Below are 19,711 nucleotides of genomic sequence, written 5' to 3'. Positions count from 1 at the left end.
AAGATTCCTTTCTATAGTTGGGGAAGTAAATGAAATAGTAGGATTCGATGTTTTGAATTCGACTATGTAGTTGTAATAGGACAATTTTGGGAAAGGAATTGTGAATATGTAGTTGTAAGTATTTGCGAGATCCTCCGTATAATTCGAGTATTGGGAGGGGAAACACGCGCGTGAATTAGTTACCTACCGAAAAGGTGATAGGATACACTTGATAATATCCAGAAAAAAAAATTACTTATGTGTTATTGAGAGATTTACAATGAGATTGTTAAGGGATCTAATTGGATCTTTGCACTGCTAGAGTAGTTACAGTATTCAATCGATCTCTAAAGTGAACTTAAAGTTAATTGTTTGGCTCACATGTTCAATTGTGATAATAAAGACACGGAAATGAAGGAATAACCTTATTTCGAAAATAGTTTATTTTCTAAATTCAATCACGTTTATCTTCATATTTATTTTGTCCATCTATTTTTATTCAATCAATATCTCTATCCAATTTTAAGTTAAATTATAGAATAAATTACATTGAGACCTCCCAAATTTTAGTGAAATTATATAAATTATCACTCATTTTTCTACATCTAGACAAACTTCCTAATTTTTATATTTTCTACACTGGCTACCCTTGTATGAAAAATAAATATAATTTTTAAACAAAAAAATATGATAAATATAATTAAGTTAAACAAAACATGATATATTGTGGAGACACTCTAAATAATATACAAATCAATGTATTTTTATTATTTTTTGTTACAAAATGCATCATTAATTCTAAAGATATATTGTTTAAATCGTTCTTATACTATTTCATAACGAACCAAAAATAGCAAAGATATATTTCTCATATATTATTTGGACTTGTTTTCACAATATATCATGTTTTGTTTTACTAAATTACATTTATCATATATTTTATTTAAAAGATTACATTTATTTCACGTGTACTGATAGTCACCTAGATGATACTAGTAATTTACTCTAGTGATTAAGAATAATTAATTAAGCATAGGGAAGATATATCTTATTCTATGTGGATATGAACTATTTTATTATTTGAGGATGCAACCATACGCTTGCACTTTGAGCACATCACCCATTTTGGAATCAACATACTTGTTCCTTTTCTTCAGCGTTGATGAAGAATTTATTGCCTATGATTTTGTTTCTTCCAAAAGACTACATCTTTTTTGAAGTCTTGTTTGCCTTTTTCATTTGCCCATTTTTCTTTCCTTTGGGATATTGGGGACAGTGATTCTGGACAAATATTTCTTTCCTCATATCAGGAAATCATTTGGGGTATGGGTAGATTGGGGATAAAGATGAGAGACTTTTTTCTAGCAAATATTACTTTGTTTTTTAGTTCCTATAAAAAAGAGAATTTTGCATTTAATACCTTTATCACATAAGGCTGTTCAATTTTAGTCCCTCACGTCAATTATCATTAGCATGTCACTATTTTCATATAGACCAATGATACTAATATAATGGTACAGTAATTTCACTGATAGTTCACTAATTAAACATATATATATATGTAAATTTATACTAAAAAAGTTTTAAATAAGTAGATACTGTGATTTATTCCAACATTTTCTCCTATCTTCCACATTTTTAGTGGACACAATAATAAAGTAGTAAGTTGTGTGACTATTCAAATTACAAAAAGAAATAATAAAGTATGGGGACTATACAATAATACATATTCCAAAGTAGAGAGACAACATTCACCTCATCCATTCTCACCCATCATCCTTTCACTTCTCTCTTTCATATTCTTCACTCTCACCCACCATTATTTCACTTTTTCTCAATCACCACTGTTCATCGCTCTTCCATCTCCTTCCTTCTCCAATTCTCCTCCTTTTCTTCTTCTACTTTTCACAGTTTTACTTATCACCCATGAGACCTCTTCTAAATCCTCACGTTTTTAACAACATTGAAAATACAAATACAAGTAGTTCATGGAGTTTTATCCCCAACACTCTTTTTCATTATCCATTATCCATTACCCTTATGTTGGAGTTTTTTTCAAAAAGAACACTGAACCTGTCGATTGGCCGGTTTTCACCGATTTTATTACATGACCGGTATAGATAGTATACTGTACCGATAAGAAGTCTAGTTTGCCAATTTTCTAGTCAAACCAGCCGGTATAGTATGGTTTTTCTTAGACTGCATTAAACTACATAGTCAATTTCATCAAACTTTGATATTGATGAATAAAAAGTACAATGTAATACAATAGGGATTAAATATTTAAAAATAAAAGCATAGGAACTAAAATCACTAATTTTTTAAAGATAGAAATATATTAAACATGTGATGTGAAACCTTCATGGATAGTTTATTTTTCATGTACCACCGTTCTTGCTTGAACCTTATTTGACTTACGGAATGTGACTTATATGTCAAATCCATTCTTTGGGTATGGTTTATTGGTTTATGTGTTTGGCCCAATATGTTTGGGAATGTCTATATTTAAAAGGGTTGGCCATAGTTGTTATGGCATGGGTCTATGGCACGACTATGTGTTGGTTAAGTGTTTGGGCACGACTTGTTTGGTTTTGGCTAGGTTTTGTGTTTAGGGTTTTGGTTAAATGTCACAATTTTGGGTGAGTGGTAGAATATGGCCATGATTTGGCTTGGACTTGGGTGGTTTAATATGTGTTTGGGCTAAGTGTAAGTATTAGATGACATCTAAGAGGGAGATGAATTAGTTGTATGTGATAATGATCAATTTTTATGCTATGATATTAAAGTGTTTGTGCAGCGGAAATATTGCAGTAAGATTATCAATTGAGAACTTCAAAATAAAGAGATAGAGTAGAAAAGAAGAGAAAAAGAATACATGGTTTTTAGACTGATTCACTTTCTTGTCCACCGAAGGCTACGTCTAGTACTCTTGCAGCATAAGATATTCTTATACTACATATTTTGAGTTGTAATTACAATCTCTCTCCCTGAGACTCCTTGTACCTTACACATTCACAAATACGTCACACCCTTGGAAAAAAGCCTTTCAAAGTACTCTTTTTCCCCTTCTCACTACACCCTTGTGATGACAAGTTTACAATAGGTTTGAAGAATGATTTCTATGGCAGGATTGCCTTTACAAGATATAACAATTCTATAAATTGCAATCCTTAGACTCAATACACTTAGTATACAATGTACTAGAAAATGATTAAGTATGAGACTTTTCACTTGAAGCATCTTCAGAAAAATTCTGAAAGCTTAGAATAAAAGTTGCACGAATAAGTGCATAGAATTGTATATGAAATTGTGTTTCAAACGGGAGTCTTGATTCCTTTAAATAGGCTTCAAAATCAGTCAATATACTCTTCCATGAAGTTGAGACATGATTGGAATGAAACTCATTGAGTTTGAATGAAAGTTGTTCAATTTGGATTTGAAAATCTGGTTATAACAGCTCTGTGTAATCAGTTACACCATGATATTATCGATTACTCAAACTTTCTGCCTAGAGATGTAATCAGTTAATTGTTGATTTAATCGGTTACTCTATGTTAGTTATGTTGGATAATTGTTTACTCAGTCAGATAACCTATTATATAGTCCTACAACATGTTACTCACTTTTACACAGTTCAAGTAATTTGTTACCTAGGTCTAGTAACATGTTACTCAGGTCAAGTAACCTGTTATTTAGCTTTTTGAAAATTGTTTAACTTTGTTTAAGAGTTTTCAATTTCATTTCAAAATAGTTTTTCACTTTCATTTGAGCACCGCTTACTAATTATATTGGAGTGTAAAGGATAGAAGTACTTATTTAAGACTTAGACTCTAATTGAAACTTGATCATCTTGTGTCTTCAATGTCTTCTTCTTTTTTTTCTTTTTGTGTGATCTTGGTGTCTTCATCAAAATCGTATCAAGGTCAGAAGTAAAATCTTCTTCTCACTAAGTGTATGGGCAGGGGTTAATGTTCACAATTTCGCTAAGGTTTAGGTTGATATGGTCATAGTTTGTGTGTGTGTTTAAGGGAAATGAGTAAGATATGGAAGATGGAAGACACCACAAGCTAGGTTGTTTAATAAGCCTAGGATGTTCGCCACAAGGAAAGATCCTTAATAAGAACTAGGGTAGACGCCACACCAAGGATGGTGATGAGTCTTAGAACGCCACAAACACAAGGTGTTTGATAAGTTCAAGGGATAAGGAGCACGACTCAACTCAAGGAAGTTAATTCCAAATTAAACTTGTTTATTCATCAATGAAATACAAATACATATAGGGTGTGACTAAGCCCTAGAAATTAAAAAGATAAATGCATAAATCTAAATCAATTATTCATGTATGACTAAGCCTTAGAAATTCTCCACAACTTGATCTTGAATTTGGTTGGTGCTTGAGTTCAAAAGAGGCCACGACTAGAACAAGTTTACATGTCCAAGAGGATTTGAGCACCTTATCTTGCTTGGAATTGTGCCCATGGCTTGGTCCTTGAAATAAGGGATCGTGATTTGATTTGGTGATGGCATTGTCCATGGCTTGCTTGTGTATGGTGGGAACAAATTTGATCTTTGCCTTGAATCTCTCACTTGGATTGTGATTTGAATGTGGAAGTCATTGATCAAATTTGGCCGAAATTCTTTCCATGCTTGACCGAGCCAAATGGTTGGAATTTGGCTTATCTTTAAGCCTAGTAATTTGCATCCACGCCTAGTTTGAAATTTGATATTAAATTCCCTAATCTTCTCCATGTTCACACACCTAACATGGTAAGATCCCAAGTCCAATTTGAACACGTGTAAACTGATCTCCAAGGGTAGAACTTAAGGATATCTCCATATTCCTTGTACAATTGTTGGACACGGTTTTATCACAATTAACCCACGACCAAAAACTTTGAATTCAATTAGATTTGAACATGAAAATATCTCTTGGTAGCAAGTGATCCATACAACCATTGAATTTGAACTGGAATTCAAATAAGTTTGAACAAGTCTTTCAAGCCTATTGGTACCACACACACAATTACTCTTGAGCAGGCCTTGCCTACGCCTAGCTGCTTGGCATGCCCCACCCAGCCAGGCCTTCCACACGCCCAACGCCAAGTTAGGTTGGCGTGTGTGCTGATTCGTCGAGCCCCCAACAACGCTGGTGCACACACCCAACACCTAAACCATGCGCCTAGCCTCTCACTTGGTCAACTTCCATGTGCCTAGCTCCTCTACTTGGCCACCAAGTGCCAGTTTACATGAGATTACATAATTAATCCTTCAACCTCAATTACATGAATATATTTTCAAGGAAATAATAAAATACTTTAAAATGGAAATAAACCTAAACTACTCATGAGAAATTAATCTCATTTATTACAAAATTAAAGCAACTAAAATTAAGGACACAAGTGCCTTCCATGATCATGGTCTCCAGGTGGTTTTCTAGGATGAACAATGTCATTTGCAAGCTTATCTTGTGAAGCTTTGGCCCTTGCCCTAATTCTTGGGGGCTTAAGTTTTTCTTGACCATTGAATCAAGGATTGCCCCTAGCTGGTTCACATCAACATGTTAATCATTTCTTTATGAGTATAATATCTATGTTATAGATATTTATATACTGTTAGTACATCATTCACCATTCGTTTTCCTTGCTTGTATTTAAAATTCAATAATAATCAAATTTAAATGATAGATGATACAATGATAGTGAAAAAACTCTTACACTTTCGGTGCATATATCTTTTTCTCTTTCTTTATTTTTATATTTAAGACAAAGATTGTATTTTAACAAAATAAAAAATAAGCCACAAAAAATCTTTTTTTTTTGTTTTCATACAAGTATGTTGCACTAGAAATGTCTCTCTCTGCAATCGAGTACTCCCTCTTTTTTTTTCCGTTTAACCTTTCCTTTGGCAGAGTAAAATTAAAGTGGAGAGAAAAGGATTTTAGAGAAATTCAAGAGAAATAAAGATTTTTTCTCCTTTAATTGTGAATAGAGGATGAACGAAAAAATTTATGAGACCCACTATAAATTCTTGTTCTTATAGTATGATGAGAAGGTAGATAAAATGATGATTTTGCATTGGTCCTACTAGGGTGTGTATGGGCCGAGTAAGGCTAGTCCTTACTCAACCCTAAATGTTGGTAGGGTCATTTTTTTGAACCCGAGCTCGACCTAAACTCGAAGCTAACCCGACCTAAAATATCAAGTGGACAACCTTTAAACTCGAACCTAAATCTAAATAAATATAACACATACCTATTTCACTATGCGCGAATAGCAAAATAATAACGCTTAAAATTGTCATTTAATAGCGCTTTAGGACACTTTCTATGTGAGCGCAATAGTACATAAGGTTATATTCAACCGCATTTTTTGAAGGATTGTAGAAACACATGACATTCTATCAAACACGTGACAAACATGTTTAACTCCACCACATTTGCAATAGATTTGTTAAATCACCAACGACTCCAGCTACTTTCAACCTTAACAGATTCTAATTTTATAAAATAACATATGAGTAATGAGATCTTATGCAAATTGTTCATTCTTTCTCCTCCAATCTGCAAGTCCTTACAAAGTGTTCTTGTGTTCCTCAATGATCAATGCAAGCTGCAAATACAAATAAAAAATGACATCTCTAAACAAATTGCAAAAGTTATGAAAAAATACAAAATTAGCAGCAATTGAGAAATAAAATTTACCATTGTACACAAACCATGTGTTCTAAACGAGTGAACCATAGCAAAAAACCTAGAACATCATAGCTACATAACTTCACGACAAATAAAGATCACATTATTAGTGAAAATAGAAACAAATGAGCTAAAATAAGATAACGATTTACCTTATGCTTGAAGCGAAAAACCAAAAATCGATAACTTGCTTGAAGAGAAAAACTAAAATCAAAAGAGAGAAAAATGTAACTTATGGAGATGAATAAAAGTAAGAGAAATAATAAACTAAGTGATATGTGTATTATTGTGTGAGGTTTTGTTTTTGAATTTGAAAAAATTTCCACTCACTAAAACAAGCGTTTAACAATGCTTATTGAAGAAGTGTTGTTAAATATATGAAGTATGACCTTTAACAACATTTGCTTCAATAAGTGTTGTTAAAGATAACACTTGTAACACCGCTTGCTTCAGTAAGTATTGTTAAAGATCACACCTTTAACAACACTCACTGATGAAGTGTTGTTAAATATATGATGTATGACCTTTAACAACGTTTGCTTCAATAAGTGTTGTTAATTCTCTTCCGCCTTGCATTTAACAGCGTTCAACATATAAGCATTGTTGAGTGGGCGTTGTTAAATATCAATTCTGGCGTAGTTTTTTTTTATAAAGTCTTCTTAATATTTTACTTATTATTATGGATATTTAATTTCACATATGAAATGATAGATGTATATATATTATTAATTGTATATATGATAAAAAGTTAGATAATCAATGATATTTTTGACCAAAGAGATGACATTACTCTATACACAATTAAATAGAGACACATACAAATATAATAAGTGATCGACCATGAGACGGGTCAGGTCATGTTTGTCTCCTACTTGACCCTAAATAATGTTTGGGTCTAATTTTTGAATTCAAACCTGGTCCTTAATCCGATGAGAACCTATCTGATTTGGGCTTCATCATGATCAGATTAAACTGGGTGAGCAAGTAGGGTCGGGTCTTCCTCACCCTTAAGTCCCACCATAAATACTTCTTAGTTTTAAATACGAGTAACATACATAAGTATTAATTTTTATACTATCAAGAGTATTCCCTCACCCTTTTGGGTAAGGAACTAATCTTTCACCCTTGTATTTTGAAACATAAAGTCATCTTTCCCTTATTACTTTCAGTCAAGCCCATTAAATTTTATAGGGGGGTCCTTCTTCATGTCCTTTTTATATTATCCTCTTTTTCATTAATGCAATTGACTTATCCAAAAAAAATGGCAAGTAAACTTAAAATAAGAGAATATGATAATAGGGTTCGGCAAATTGTACCTACATCTCTAGGAGTATTGAATAACTATCAAAATATTATTAGATAATAGGATTACAAGTCCTATCACATCCATGGGCCCAAGTGCTCATTGAGTTTTTCTATTTGGTGCTTCTATCTAGTACACATTATAACAAGGAACTTGAGTCCAAAATATAACATTGGTTATTCTACTCTATTCCAATACTAGGCAATGTGAGACTAATACAATTAAATATTTCAAGCATCCCCAACGATCTCCATCTTGATTGAAATAGACGAATATCTTGCTCATTAGGAATTCTTCACAATAATCTCCACCTTAGCGAATATCTGACTTCACCTTGCTCAATGTCTAATTCTCTTTAACAACTCCTCCACATAAGAGTGTGCTCCCCTACAACATAAACCTTCTAAGTATCCTTAATGATGTTACCAAGAGCTATCTTTCTAAACTTGTAGTGTAGCTTCTCGTACCGCCATCTAATGGAATGCATCGCCTAGCCACCTATTGCTAGGAAGTCTTTCGATATATAGAACCTCTACACAAAAGTTCACCAAAAATCGTCATATTCGATACTTAGTTAAACTGGACCTTGGAGCTTCCTTGGAGGGCCTCAACCACTACCATCATTGTCCAGTCTGACAATCATAGTTCAAAAGAACTATCATACTCCACCATAAGGAGTATACTCGCAGCACACACCTTGTGTCAATGCTAACCAATACATGTGTCACATCCTTGCATCCAAGCCAATGCCCATGTCACACCCTAAATCTTTACTAATGCGTGTGTTACACCTTGCATCAAAGCCCATACCTAAGTACACCCTACATCAAAGTCATCTAGCACATTTGTGTTTTTGTGGATTTGATAACAATTAATATTTTTCACTATGACGTCCGAGACAAGCCATTAGGATATTCCACTTCTCATCTCAAATGAGATCATTCTTTTAACATCTAGAGAGATATTGTAAGCACATATCTCAAGGTTAAACTCAACACGTGAGTCCCTATCTCTACCTTGATCCTAATCTAGTATATGAACTTCTAGGGTTCTGGATCAAAATATGTCGCCCCCACCACAATTCCGACATGTTTTCTTCTCCTTCAACTTATTTACTTTATCCTTGCACAGTACCTTTGTCGCACCGTGTCTAGCCATCATGCATTCACCCTCTTTAGTCATTATGTGACGCCTGGATTAAGAGCCATCTTCCAATTGGCTCTAATGCCAATTATTGGTACAGCGGAAGCGATCATTGCGCAGCGTTAGCCACAAACAATCAAATAAAAGACATAGAATAAATAGAAAAGAAGAAACAAGAGAATTTGGTAGCGGAGTTCGGTCAATGCCTACATTCCCAAGAGCGTTGAACGACTACCAAAATATTATTAGAGAATATGATTACAAGCCCTATCACGCTCATAGACTCAAGTGCTCATGAGGTATTTCTATTAGGTGCTTCTAGCTTATGCACATTATAACAAAGGACTTGAGTCCAATATATAATATTGGTTACTCTACTCTATTTTAATATTAGGCAATACGAGACTAATACAATTACATACATGTCCAATACTATTGCATGAGGTTTTGTTGATGAAATCTCAAATTATTTATTTAAATTAAAGAGGCATAAAAAATAATCTATTTAAAATCGAGATGTCAAAGTGATTAGTTTAATTCCTTTTACTTCCTATTGTAGTTCATTTTAGTTATTGTTGTTTTTTTACTTATGATGTATGCAAGAACGATAAATCAAAGTGATTATTTTTTAATCATACTTTCTTTATTCTTATCATAACAATATTGTTTAGTAAATTTAAACTAGTTTTGACAAAATGAGTCATCTGATTTATTTAGTTTGTGTCCACAAAATGTACGCTAATCAAATGTGTGCGTGCATGTCTATTTACAATTTTTAGATAAATTGTGATGCTTATTTTAAAACTGGTTAACGTGTTATGCGTGGACACTGAGTGAAAAATAAAAAGGTAAAAAAAAATCATAAAACTAAATAGAAACAAATTAAACAAGAAGTTGAGGAGGAAAACAAAAAAACATTAAACTTCAACCAATTACGTTATATTACAAATTTTTTAAGAATTTATTTGTGAGTTAGATTTTGGAGGAAAATGAAGAGAAATTGAAGAATTAAGAGTCATTTCACAAATATATTTTGTGGCTTCCAAATCTTCTATTTCTCTTCTTTCCTCTCCAACATTTAACTCTAAAACTAATTATAAGGTATTACATCACATTATATCAATATTTGGATTTTAACATTTTCTGAACATTAAGCCCATGGACCCCACATTAGCACGTTTTCGAACTAATGGCATCTAAATTAAAATTAGACAATGTTATCCTTGTACAAAATCTGCCCCCTTCCCAACAAATAATAAACTACACTACTAGTTTTAGTAAAGCAAGAGTAAAAAAGATAGTCGATGCAAGACTCTCCCACAATTCATACTTAGTGGAATTTAGAGATGATAAATTTATACAATTTTAATTTGCTAATAATATAAAGGTTGTTTTTGGGATTTAAAATTGTGACCTTATCCTTGATCCGTCCTAGTAAAGCAAGAGTAGCGCCAAAAAAATGTAAATCGTCAAACATATAAATCAAGCTCCTAGAATACTATTATTGCGGTCCAAAATTTGCTTTCAGAGACATGGACACATTTTCCACTATCACACAAAGACTATAGTAATTAATATATTGACCATATAATATAAGCCTTTATTATATTCCATTCTTTGCTTAAAACTTTCATCCCCACCACTGGATTATTAAGGAAACATAGAAACCACAAAACACAACAAGTTCTCAGATCTTAACATGCTTTCTCAGTCATGTACTATGATTGCAACAATATTTGTTGTTGTTTTTGTTGCACCAATAATTGTTGGAGTTAATTCATTTTCAGAAGCTGATAAAATAAGCACTTTACCTGGGCAGCCACCTGTGAAGTTCAAGCAATATGCTGGTTATATTACAGTGGATAAGGAACAACAAAGAGCTTTATTTTACTATTTTGTTGAAGCAGAAGTAGAACCAGCTTCCAAGCCACTAGTTCTATGGTTAAATGGAGGTCGGTGTTTTAAATTATGGTCATAATTACAGTTAATGTGATTGCGGTCATCATTTTGTGATTTAAAAAATATTTTTGAAATTAATGTGTTCTGATGTAGTTCGTTGTGGCTGAGTTGTGGCCCGATGTGGCAATATCATTGTAATTCGGTGTTAACTGCAATTGTGATGTGATGTAGTTGTGACAGTCACCGAATCACAATATTGCAGCCACATCAGGTGATGCGGTCCGCAATTTTGAATTACTGATGGGGGGTAGTAAGTTGTTTATATGGCAAAGTATTTTCATTTTATTATCTTACTTCTGAATTGTAAATGGAACCAAAATTAAGATGTTTTATGGGTTTTTGAAGGGCCTGGTTGTTCTTCTGTTGGAGCTGGAGCTTTTGTTGAACATGGTCCTTTCAAACCAAGTGAAAGTGGTCTTGTGAAAAATGACTATAGTTGGAATAAAGGTAATGTAATAATTAATAACTCTGCAAATCTTATATATGTAGTTTATGCTAACATTTAAGGTCTTATTCTAACTTGATAATTGATTTTCTCCTTGTTTCAGAGGCAAGTATATTGTACTTGGAATCACCTGCTGGTGTTGGTTTCTCCTACTCTACCAATAAATCTTTCTATGACTTTGTGAATGACCAAATTACAGGTTTTTTCAATTCAGTATTTTGCTAAAAAGAATTAAACTAGTACCAAAAGTATCATACTTTAGTTGCTTATGAGTTGAGTTGAATTACTTAGACTAATGTTTTATGAACATCACATGTTGTCCCCTTGCCTTTTTCATGCATTTTTCGAATAGATATATATAAAGAAATAAAAGTAGGAGATAATGATATATATATATATATATATATATATAGGAAGTGACTAAAGTGAAAACAGTTGTTAAATAGGATCTTAAAATAATCAGGCTCTATCAGTAAAGCTATAATCTCTTAGCCTAGTTTATATTCAGATTCTGATATCGTATTTCTTAAGATCTGATGAAAGTTCTGTTCTTGTGCAGCAAAAGATAATCTTGTTTTCCTGCAGCATTGGTTCACTAAATTCCCGGAGTACACAAACAATGACTTTTTTATCACAGGGGAGAGTTATGCAGGTAGTATCTTTGAGATAAATGAAAAGCAACATTTTCAATTTGGAGTTGTTGCACTGTAACACATGCTTGTTTTCAGGTCACTATGTACCCCAACTTGCACAACTCATTGTTCAAACAAAGACTAAATTAAATCTCAAGGGGATAGCTGTAAGTACACGAAACTCGGTATGCGTTGCTGTTTCGTAAATTTTTGTTAGTTGAATAGCTAAACTGATGTATATGTTGGTATTTGAAGATAGGGAATCCTCTTCTGGAATTTAACACAGATCTCAACTCCAGAGCTGAGTTTTTCTGGTCACATGGACTGATATCAGATTCGACTTTCGAAATCTTCACTAGAATCTGCAACTATTCCCAAATTAGGAGACAAGTACAAAGTGGGACACTTAGTGCGGCTTGCGCAGGAGTAAATAAACTAGCCACAGCAGAAGTTAGTAGATATATTGATTCATATGATGTTACTCTTGATGTTTGTCTATCATCAGCAGATCAACAGGCTTATGTGCTGAATCAACTGACTCAACTGGTTCATTCCTCATCCATTCTCTCGCATTCTTAGTTAGCATTTCCTGCGGTTGTTAGCCTAAAAACGGACGGTCTAGTGCACGAGACTCTTACTTAGTGGGGTTTGGGGAGGGTAGGTGTATGTTGCCTTACCCCCTCAAGCGGATAGGCTGTTTCTAGGATTTGAACTTGTGACCTCATAGTCACAGAGCAACAGTCTTACCACTGCGCCAAACTCGCCCTCTTTTTTTTCCTGCGGTTGTTAGCTTATTCATTTTTTTTCTGCTTGGTTTTAATATCTCATGCAGCAAGAGGTGGAGAAAATAGATGTTTGTGTTGAAGATGAAACAATCACATACTTGAACAGAAAAGATGTGCAGGAAGCTCTCCATGCTAAGCTTGTAGGGATTGCTAGCTGGTCAACTTGCAGCTAGTAAGTTATGTAGCCTAGAAAAATGCATTGAAACTGTGAATCACACTGCGAACATTTATTTGGTTCACTTATTAACCTTGCATTCCATTTACGGAATTCGCAGTTCTGAATACCTTAAAAAGAGTGATGCTTCATGTTTTAGTTAGTTGAAAATTAATTATATTGTTGTAGCAACTGGAATATCATTTTGATAGCATGGCATTCCTAAATGTATAAATATCAGAACTTAGCTCATATCAGTACAATTATTTTCCAGTACTTTATCAGTCTAATATGTTACCAGTTAAATTTCCTTCCATTCCTAATTCTCTTTTCTTTCTTCCTATTTCCTTGACCATTCTTCACCAATTCTACTTCTCCTTTTGGATTCCTGGTTCTTCATTAATTTCCATGTATACTTTACCCCATTGATGATGTTACTAATTCCTATTACCTTCATCCCTGAGACAATCCAGGTCTAGTTTTTGTATCTCAGCAACTTTCCGGGGCCAATATTATACTTCATGGAGCCATGCCATGACAATGTCCCTTCTCAACATTGTTAGCTCCTTGATCTTGAATTCTATCTCCAAAGATATCACTGTCAGTGTCCTATATTATTCTTTTGCAGCTGCAATTTAGATTCTGGAGTGACTTGGAGGAAAGATTTCAATCTTATACATATTAGCATGGCTTTCCTATAAACTGTTGGGACTTGGGAACGAGTGAGTAGTCGAATATTAAAAGAGGATGTAAAAAAGAGAAAAAGCAAAAGAAATTTGTTAACGAGGTTCGGCCAATTTGTACCTACATCTAGGAACATTGAGCGGCTACCACTATTTATTAGAGAATATAAGGAGGATTTATGTTTGCAACTATTGTTGTACCAATAGAATTACATAACGTATAAATATATAGTCCTCTATTGCACAATAGTAACATAATTCTTGTCAGTATAATATTTTGTCTCATTTCTCCTACTAGTATTGCTTGTTAAAGACTTAATGCTATTTGGCTTTCTTTACAGCATTCTCAAATATGACATGCAGAATCTAGAAGTTCCAACCATTTCTATTCTAGGCACACTTGTTAAGTCAGGTATCAGGGTTCTAGTATACAGGTAAGCCTTTTTTTCCATATTAGTATCCCCAACATCTTAATTAATTATTTGCATTATCTTTCTGCCATGATTCATCAAGGCATAACATTTTTAAACCAAGCAAATCCATTTCTATCTATGCAGTGGAGATCAAGATTCAGTTATCCCATTACTTGGAACACGGTCCCTTGTAAATGGATTAGCCAAGGAGTCTGGACTCAATACAACAGTGTCTTATAGAGCCTGGTTTGAAGGAAGACAGGTTAAGACTTGGAATCAATGTTTTAAATTTCAGTTGTGTTTGCGATAGCAACATACGGATTGAATTGTGGTGGTTTCGATGTGAATTTTTTTTGATTAAAAAATATTTTTGAATTCAATATGGTCCAATACGGCCTGTTGTGATCCAAATGCACTCTGATGCGACCCAATGTAGTCAAATCATTGTGATTCGACGTCATATTACACTGCAATTACAGTGATATAGTTGTCGTGGTCACTACAACCACAATATTGCAGTCACATCAAGTCATCAAGTCATACAGTAAACAATTTAAATCAAGGCTACTTCATGCAAAAACAATGACAGTAACAACCAAACCTTAATCTCGCTAAGTGGAGCAACTCTTAATGCGAAAGATCCTGCAAAATTTCAATGCATTCAAATATATATGCCTTAGCATTCAACTCAACATTTATTTTCTGAATTTATTGTTTTTTGCAGGTAGCTGGATGGACACAAGTATATGGTGACATTTTGTCATTTGCCACCATAAGAGGTGCAGCTCATGAAGCTCCATTTTCACAACCAAAAAGATCATTAGTGATGCTAAAAGCATTTTTGGAAGGAAAGCCACTTCCAGAAGTACTATCTGTAATTTGAATAGATAGATACATAAAATAGGTGGCTAGGTGCTCCTACCACAATCAATAAGCACAAACTCATTCATACAGTAACTGATTATTGCAATTGGATCACTGTTTAATCCTCTCCGGTAGGAAAGTTGTTGCTTTTCATATATTTTCTACTCTCCTCACCCATTTAATTCTTCTCAACATTTTCTGTTTTTTCCTTCTTTCCTCATAATGGGTAGAAGTTAGGTCAGAGAAAAAAGTATCTAGTTGAACAAAGTTAAATGATCCTCAAAATTCGGGTTGAAAACGAGTCAATGTTTAGCGAGATTAGACAATATCTGAACTTGTCTATGGTAACAGGTTTGGTTAACATATGAGATACATTTTCTGAAGTGTGAACTACTCACAAGCCAATAACTCTTTAATCTCATGAAATCTTACATCAATATGTTTTCTCCTAAGTCATTTACCAGCCCTATATAAGTCATAGAGCTTCCTTAGTCTCATGTACTCTACTTTAGTTGTGAACATAACAACAACAGACTGAACTGATGATCTCCACATAATCGTTTCAAATATGTAATTGCCATCACACATTCAAACGTACTAGTAGGGTTCATTACATGGAGCAGTTGGTCTTTGATGGCACTAGCAATTGGTATGAAATTGACCTATGGATTTCTTTTGGGAGCATGATTGGTGATGGAATGAATCGAGGCTTGAAGGGCCTTAAGGTAGTATGATACCTAACTTCGTTGTACAAGCTAAAAGTATGATACCTAACTTCATTGTACAAGCTAAAAGGCGCCTACAATATTATCATTAATTGGTTCAACCTAATGTTATAGAGAATTGAGAGTATTGTCGAAATATATTTAGATGTGATTTGATTCACCGATGGACATGTTATCTCATTCTCATTCAAGATATTGTTGAAGTCTCCATGGATAAGTGATTTATGATACAATGTTGTTGGGCTCACATGCATGAACACCATAAAAGAATTAAGTGTAAATGTTGGATCTCAAGGATTAATACTTAGACGGCATACATCATATGCATTTGTTTATGAGTTGTTTTTCCTAATAAAATATATCTATTTGAGTTTTTATGTTTCAAATATGATGCTTATATTCCATGTAATTTCATACTTATTGTCAAAGTTTAATTACTCCATTTGTTGTTTTTGTATGGACTTTGCCTTGGAAGTAAGCAAGTGTTATGATGATGAAGGATCAAGACAAGTGATGTGAATTACGTAGTTGGTTGTGGAAGATAAAATATTTGTATGTTCTAGACTCTATAGCTCTTAATAGGGTAAGGGTATTTGGTTAAAGGTCTGTGTGATATGAATTACGTTTTATATAATTCATTATATCATCAATCATTCATTGTTTAGTTATTATTGATATTTTTAAAAAGGTAACATAAACAAATTGTGGATGATATACTAAGTATTTATAAATCTTTTCAGTAATATTACAGATATTCCACTATTTTGTTTAACTTGCAAATTCATTCTGCTGCAATTTCTACCAACATTATATGAAATCACTTGTTTCATGAAAAAATGAAATACTTTATGATTTGTAGTATCTCAAGATAGTGCGTCTTTTTATACTTTATTGTATCAGAATTCGTTTTTTCGCTTAAGAAATTTTGTTTATAAATTAAATTAAATAGCTTCTTATTTCAAAAACTTAAATATTGGTTTCACACATCTTTAAATAATTAAGTAGTCCGAGATATTAGATGTAACTTCAACAAACAAAGATACTCTCTATTATAAATAAACAAGTACTTATTTTTTCATGTATTTTCAATAATAAATATGATTTTTCATTATATATAAAAGTATAAAAATATTTTTACTATATTATATTTTTGTAGTATTTGTTTCTCCATTATTGGAGATGATCCTTACTCGACATTAACCATATGTATTTAATATTTGAATTTCCCAACAGTTTCCATGAAGTTTGAGTTCTTCATATGGGAAACTCTCCCATCACCAGAAATCTTTTGATTATTTGAGGATCCAACAAGAGCTTGATCTTTGTACTTGTACCATTGTTCTTCAGCATCTTGCATAATTGTTGTTTTTCATATTTAACGATGTCAATAGATGTTCTTCTTTGTACTTATATTGTTCAAAATATCTAACAAAACATGTTGTATAACAAAACATGCCTCCACATCTATATCTATATAAGAATAGAATGGGTCGGTGATATTACCAACATATATATCTCTTATGATTGACACCTATTATCTTTAAGGATTATATTTGTCATTGCATTTTTTTTTTCTTTTAAACATAATAAAAAACCAATTTTCCTTTAATCAATAATAGAAAAATCAATCATTTCACGTATAAATCACTTCTCTTTCTTAAAAATTCCTTCTCTTCCTTACAAACCTACTAAACACGTTGGACAAACCAATGATCTTTTGAATTTGACTCTTTTCAATTTCTTTCTTGCAGGTTAAAGATAATTGTCTCAAAACACCATCCAACTAGAGTAAAGAATTAAAAAGAGTGAAGAATTAAAAAGAAGTTTCAAAAAACCAGTGTATTACTTTTTCTCTCACATAAACCAATGTTCTTCCTCTCCTACTCCTAAAACCTTTCATTTCAACCATCTCTTAGGAAAACCAAACTCCACATTATTGTTTCTTCATCCATTGAAGAGCTAGATTTTCAAATCCTCAACCACAAACTCAAATCTTCTTACTAAAGGTTAATCTATCTCTTTCTATATCTTAATTTATATCTATATAAAAATATAATGGGCTGGTGATATTACCAACATAGATATCTCATATGATTGATACATGCCATCTTTAAGGGTTATATTTGTCATTGCAAATTTTTTTCTTTTAATAATAATAAAAAACCAATTTTCCTTTAACCAATAATAGAAAAATCAATCATTTCATGTATAAGTCATTTCTCTTTCTTACAAACTTCTTCTCTTCCTTACAAACCTATTAAACATACTACTACACGGTGGACAAACCGAAGGTCTTTTGAATTTGACTCTTCTCAATTTCTTTCTTGCAGATTAAAGATAATTGTCTCAAAACACCATTCAACTAGAGTAAAGAATTAAAAAGAAGTTTCCAAAATCAGTGTATTACCTTTTCTCTCACATAAACCAATGTTCTACCTCTCCTACTCCTAAAACCTTTCATTACAATCATCTCTTAGGAAAACCAAACTCCACATTATTGTTTCTTCACCTAGAGAAGAGCTAGATTTTTAAATCCTCAACCACAAACTCAAATATTCTTACTAAAAGTTAATCCATCTCTTTCTATATCTTAATATTTTCTCTTCTTCTTCATTTCACTTTTCCTTCATAGGTTACAAACTTTATTTCTTAATAATTGTTCTCTTTATATTCAGACATTTATTAACTCTCATTTTATAAACTGTGAAGGTCTTCCATAATCCATTGTAGCTGACTTTATCCTAAAGGTAATGACTTATATTTTCTTCTTTCACTTTACTCTCACTTAAACTTGTGGCACCCATTTTTCGTCCATTTACTTTACTCTCTATTCGTAAAGAAACCATTTTTACATCTCAATATATTCTTTTCTTTTTCATTTCCAATTTTTACATCTTAATAATTTCTATTTCTCAACCTATTCATCCTAAGATACGATTGTTAGAAATTTATAATTTCTAATTAAGATGGGCATCATATATTGGATACAATGATATTGGCTATTTATTTCAGGGGGTTACATTATAAGTGATCTAATTACTAGCATATATATATATATATATATATATATATATATATATATATTATGTGAGCAACATGTATTTCTTATACATTGGGGTATTGTACAATCTGAATATCTGCATATATGTTATATATAATTAGGGTTTGATCAAATATGTTTCTCTATATTTGAGATTTTTAAATGTCTAAAAGCTGATAACGGATATGGGCTTAATGGGTGGATACCCATCAGGTTAATCTATAGGGGATAATAGGAACCTATAAGTTAGCGCATAAAGAAGGTTATGGTCCCCAACGCACCAAATAACAAATAGTTTCTTTTTTAATATGGTTATTGCATAAAACATGTACCTACCATCATGAGTAATAAATATGTAATTCATGTAACGCCCCGAAATACTCTTTATTTATTACGCAGAAAAGTGAGTAAATTTCCCCATCAGAGAGAAAACGAAGGTCCCAAAAGGAATTAAGGATTTGGTTAAGGAAGGTCATCATACCAAAACTCTCTCAAAGGTATATCAAATGAGTAGACTAGAAAACATGAATTCAGGTATGACTTTATATGCTTTATATTATGTGTGTGAATCATGAGATTCAAGATCCTAGGATTGGTATTTCACCAATCATCAGGAAATATCTAACAAGTAGTATCAGAGCTTTAGGTTCTGAATTTTATTGGTTATGAAAATTGGGTATTTAGGAAATAGGAATAATGATGTTAACTTTTATCTGCTTCCGCTTATTTGAATTATGAGTAATCTGCATTATGAATCATTGCAACATGTGTTGAAGTATATATTCATATTTGTGCATCAACATTGCATTAACTTTTATGACTATGTTATGTAATATGTATATTATATGTGCACTAATGTCTTACTGTTGGACATTGACTTTGTTACTTCACAATT

General features: G+C 32.6%; 1 protein-coding gene across 2 annotated transcripts in view; it reads left to right on the top strand.

The window, feature by feature from the left end:
* The window catches only part of LOC109347495 (serine carboxypeptidase-like 45), a 24,040-nt gene continuing 14,961 nt past the window's right edge, over positions 10,633-19,711 (top strand). The window contains exons 1-10 of one of the 2 annotated variants that reach the window (XM_019587382.1): positions 10,633-11,068; positions 11,421-11,522; positions 11,624-11,719; positions 12,080-12,172; positions 12,249-12,319; positions 12,408-12,698; positions 12,985-13,109; positions 14,116-14,208; positions 14,332-14,449; positions 14,912-15,057. In XM_019587382.1, coding sequence (XP_019442927.1) covers positions 10,816-11,068; positions 11,421-11,522; positions 11,624-11,719; positions 12,080-12,172; positions 12,249-12,319; positions 12,408-12,698; positions 12,985-13,109; positions 14,116-14,208; positions 14,332-14,449; positions 14,912-15,057 — 1,388 coding nt within the window. In that variant the 5' untranslated portion in view covers positions 10,633-10,815. Of the gene's footprint in view, positions 11,069-11,420; positions 11,523-11,623; positions 11,720-12,079; positions 12,173-12,248; positions 12,320-12,407; positions 12,699-12,984; positions 13,110-14,115; positions 14,209-14,331; positions 14,450-14,911; positions 15,134-19,711 lie in introns of those variants that run through there. The other variant, XM_019587381.1, reaches the window with a different exon arrangement.

Source organism: Lupinus angustifolius, chromosome LG05 (assembly GCF_001865875.1).
Source record: "Lupinus angustifolius cultivar Tanjil chromosome LG05, LupAngTanjil_v1.0, whole genome shotgun sequence".
Taxonomy (NCBI): Eukaryota; Viridiplantae; Streptophyta; class Magnoliopsida; order Fabales; family Fabaceae; genus Lupinus; species Lupinus angustifolius.
The sequence above is the reverse complement of the archived record's forward strand: the minus strand, read 5'-3'. Positions and strand labels throughout refer to the sequence as shown.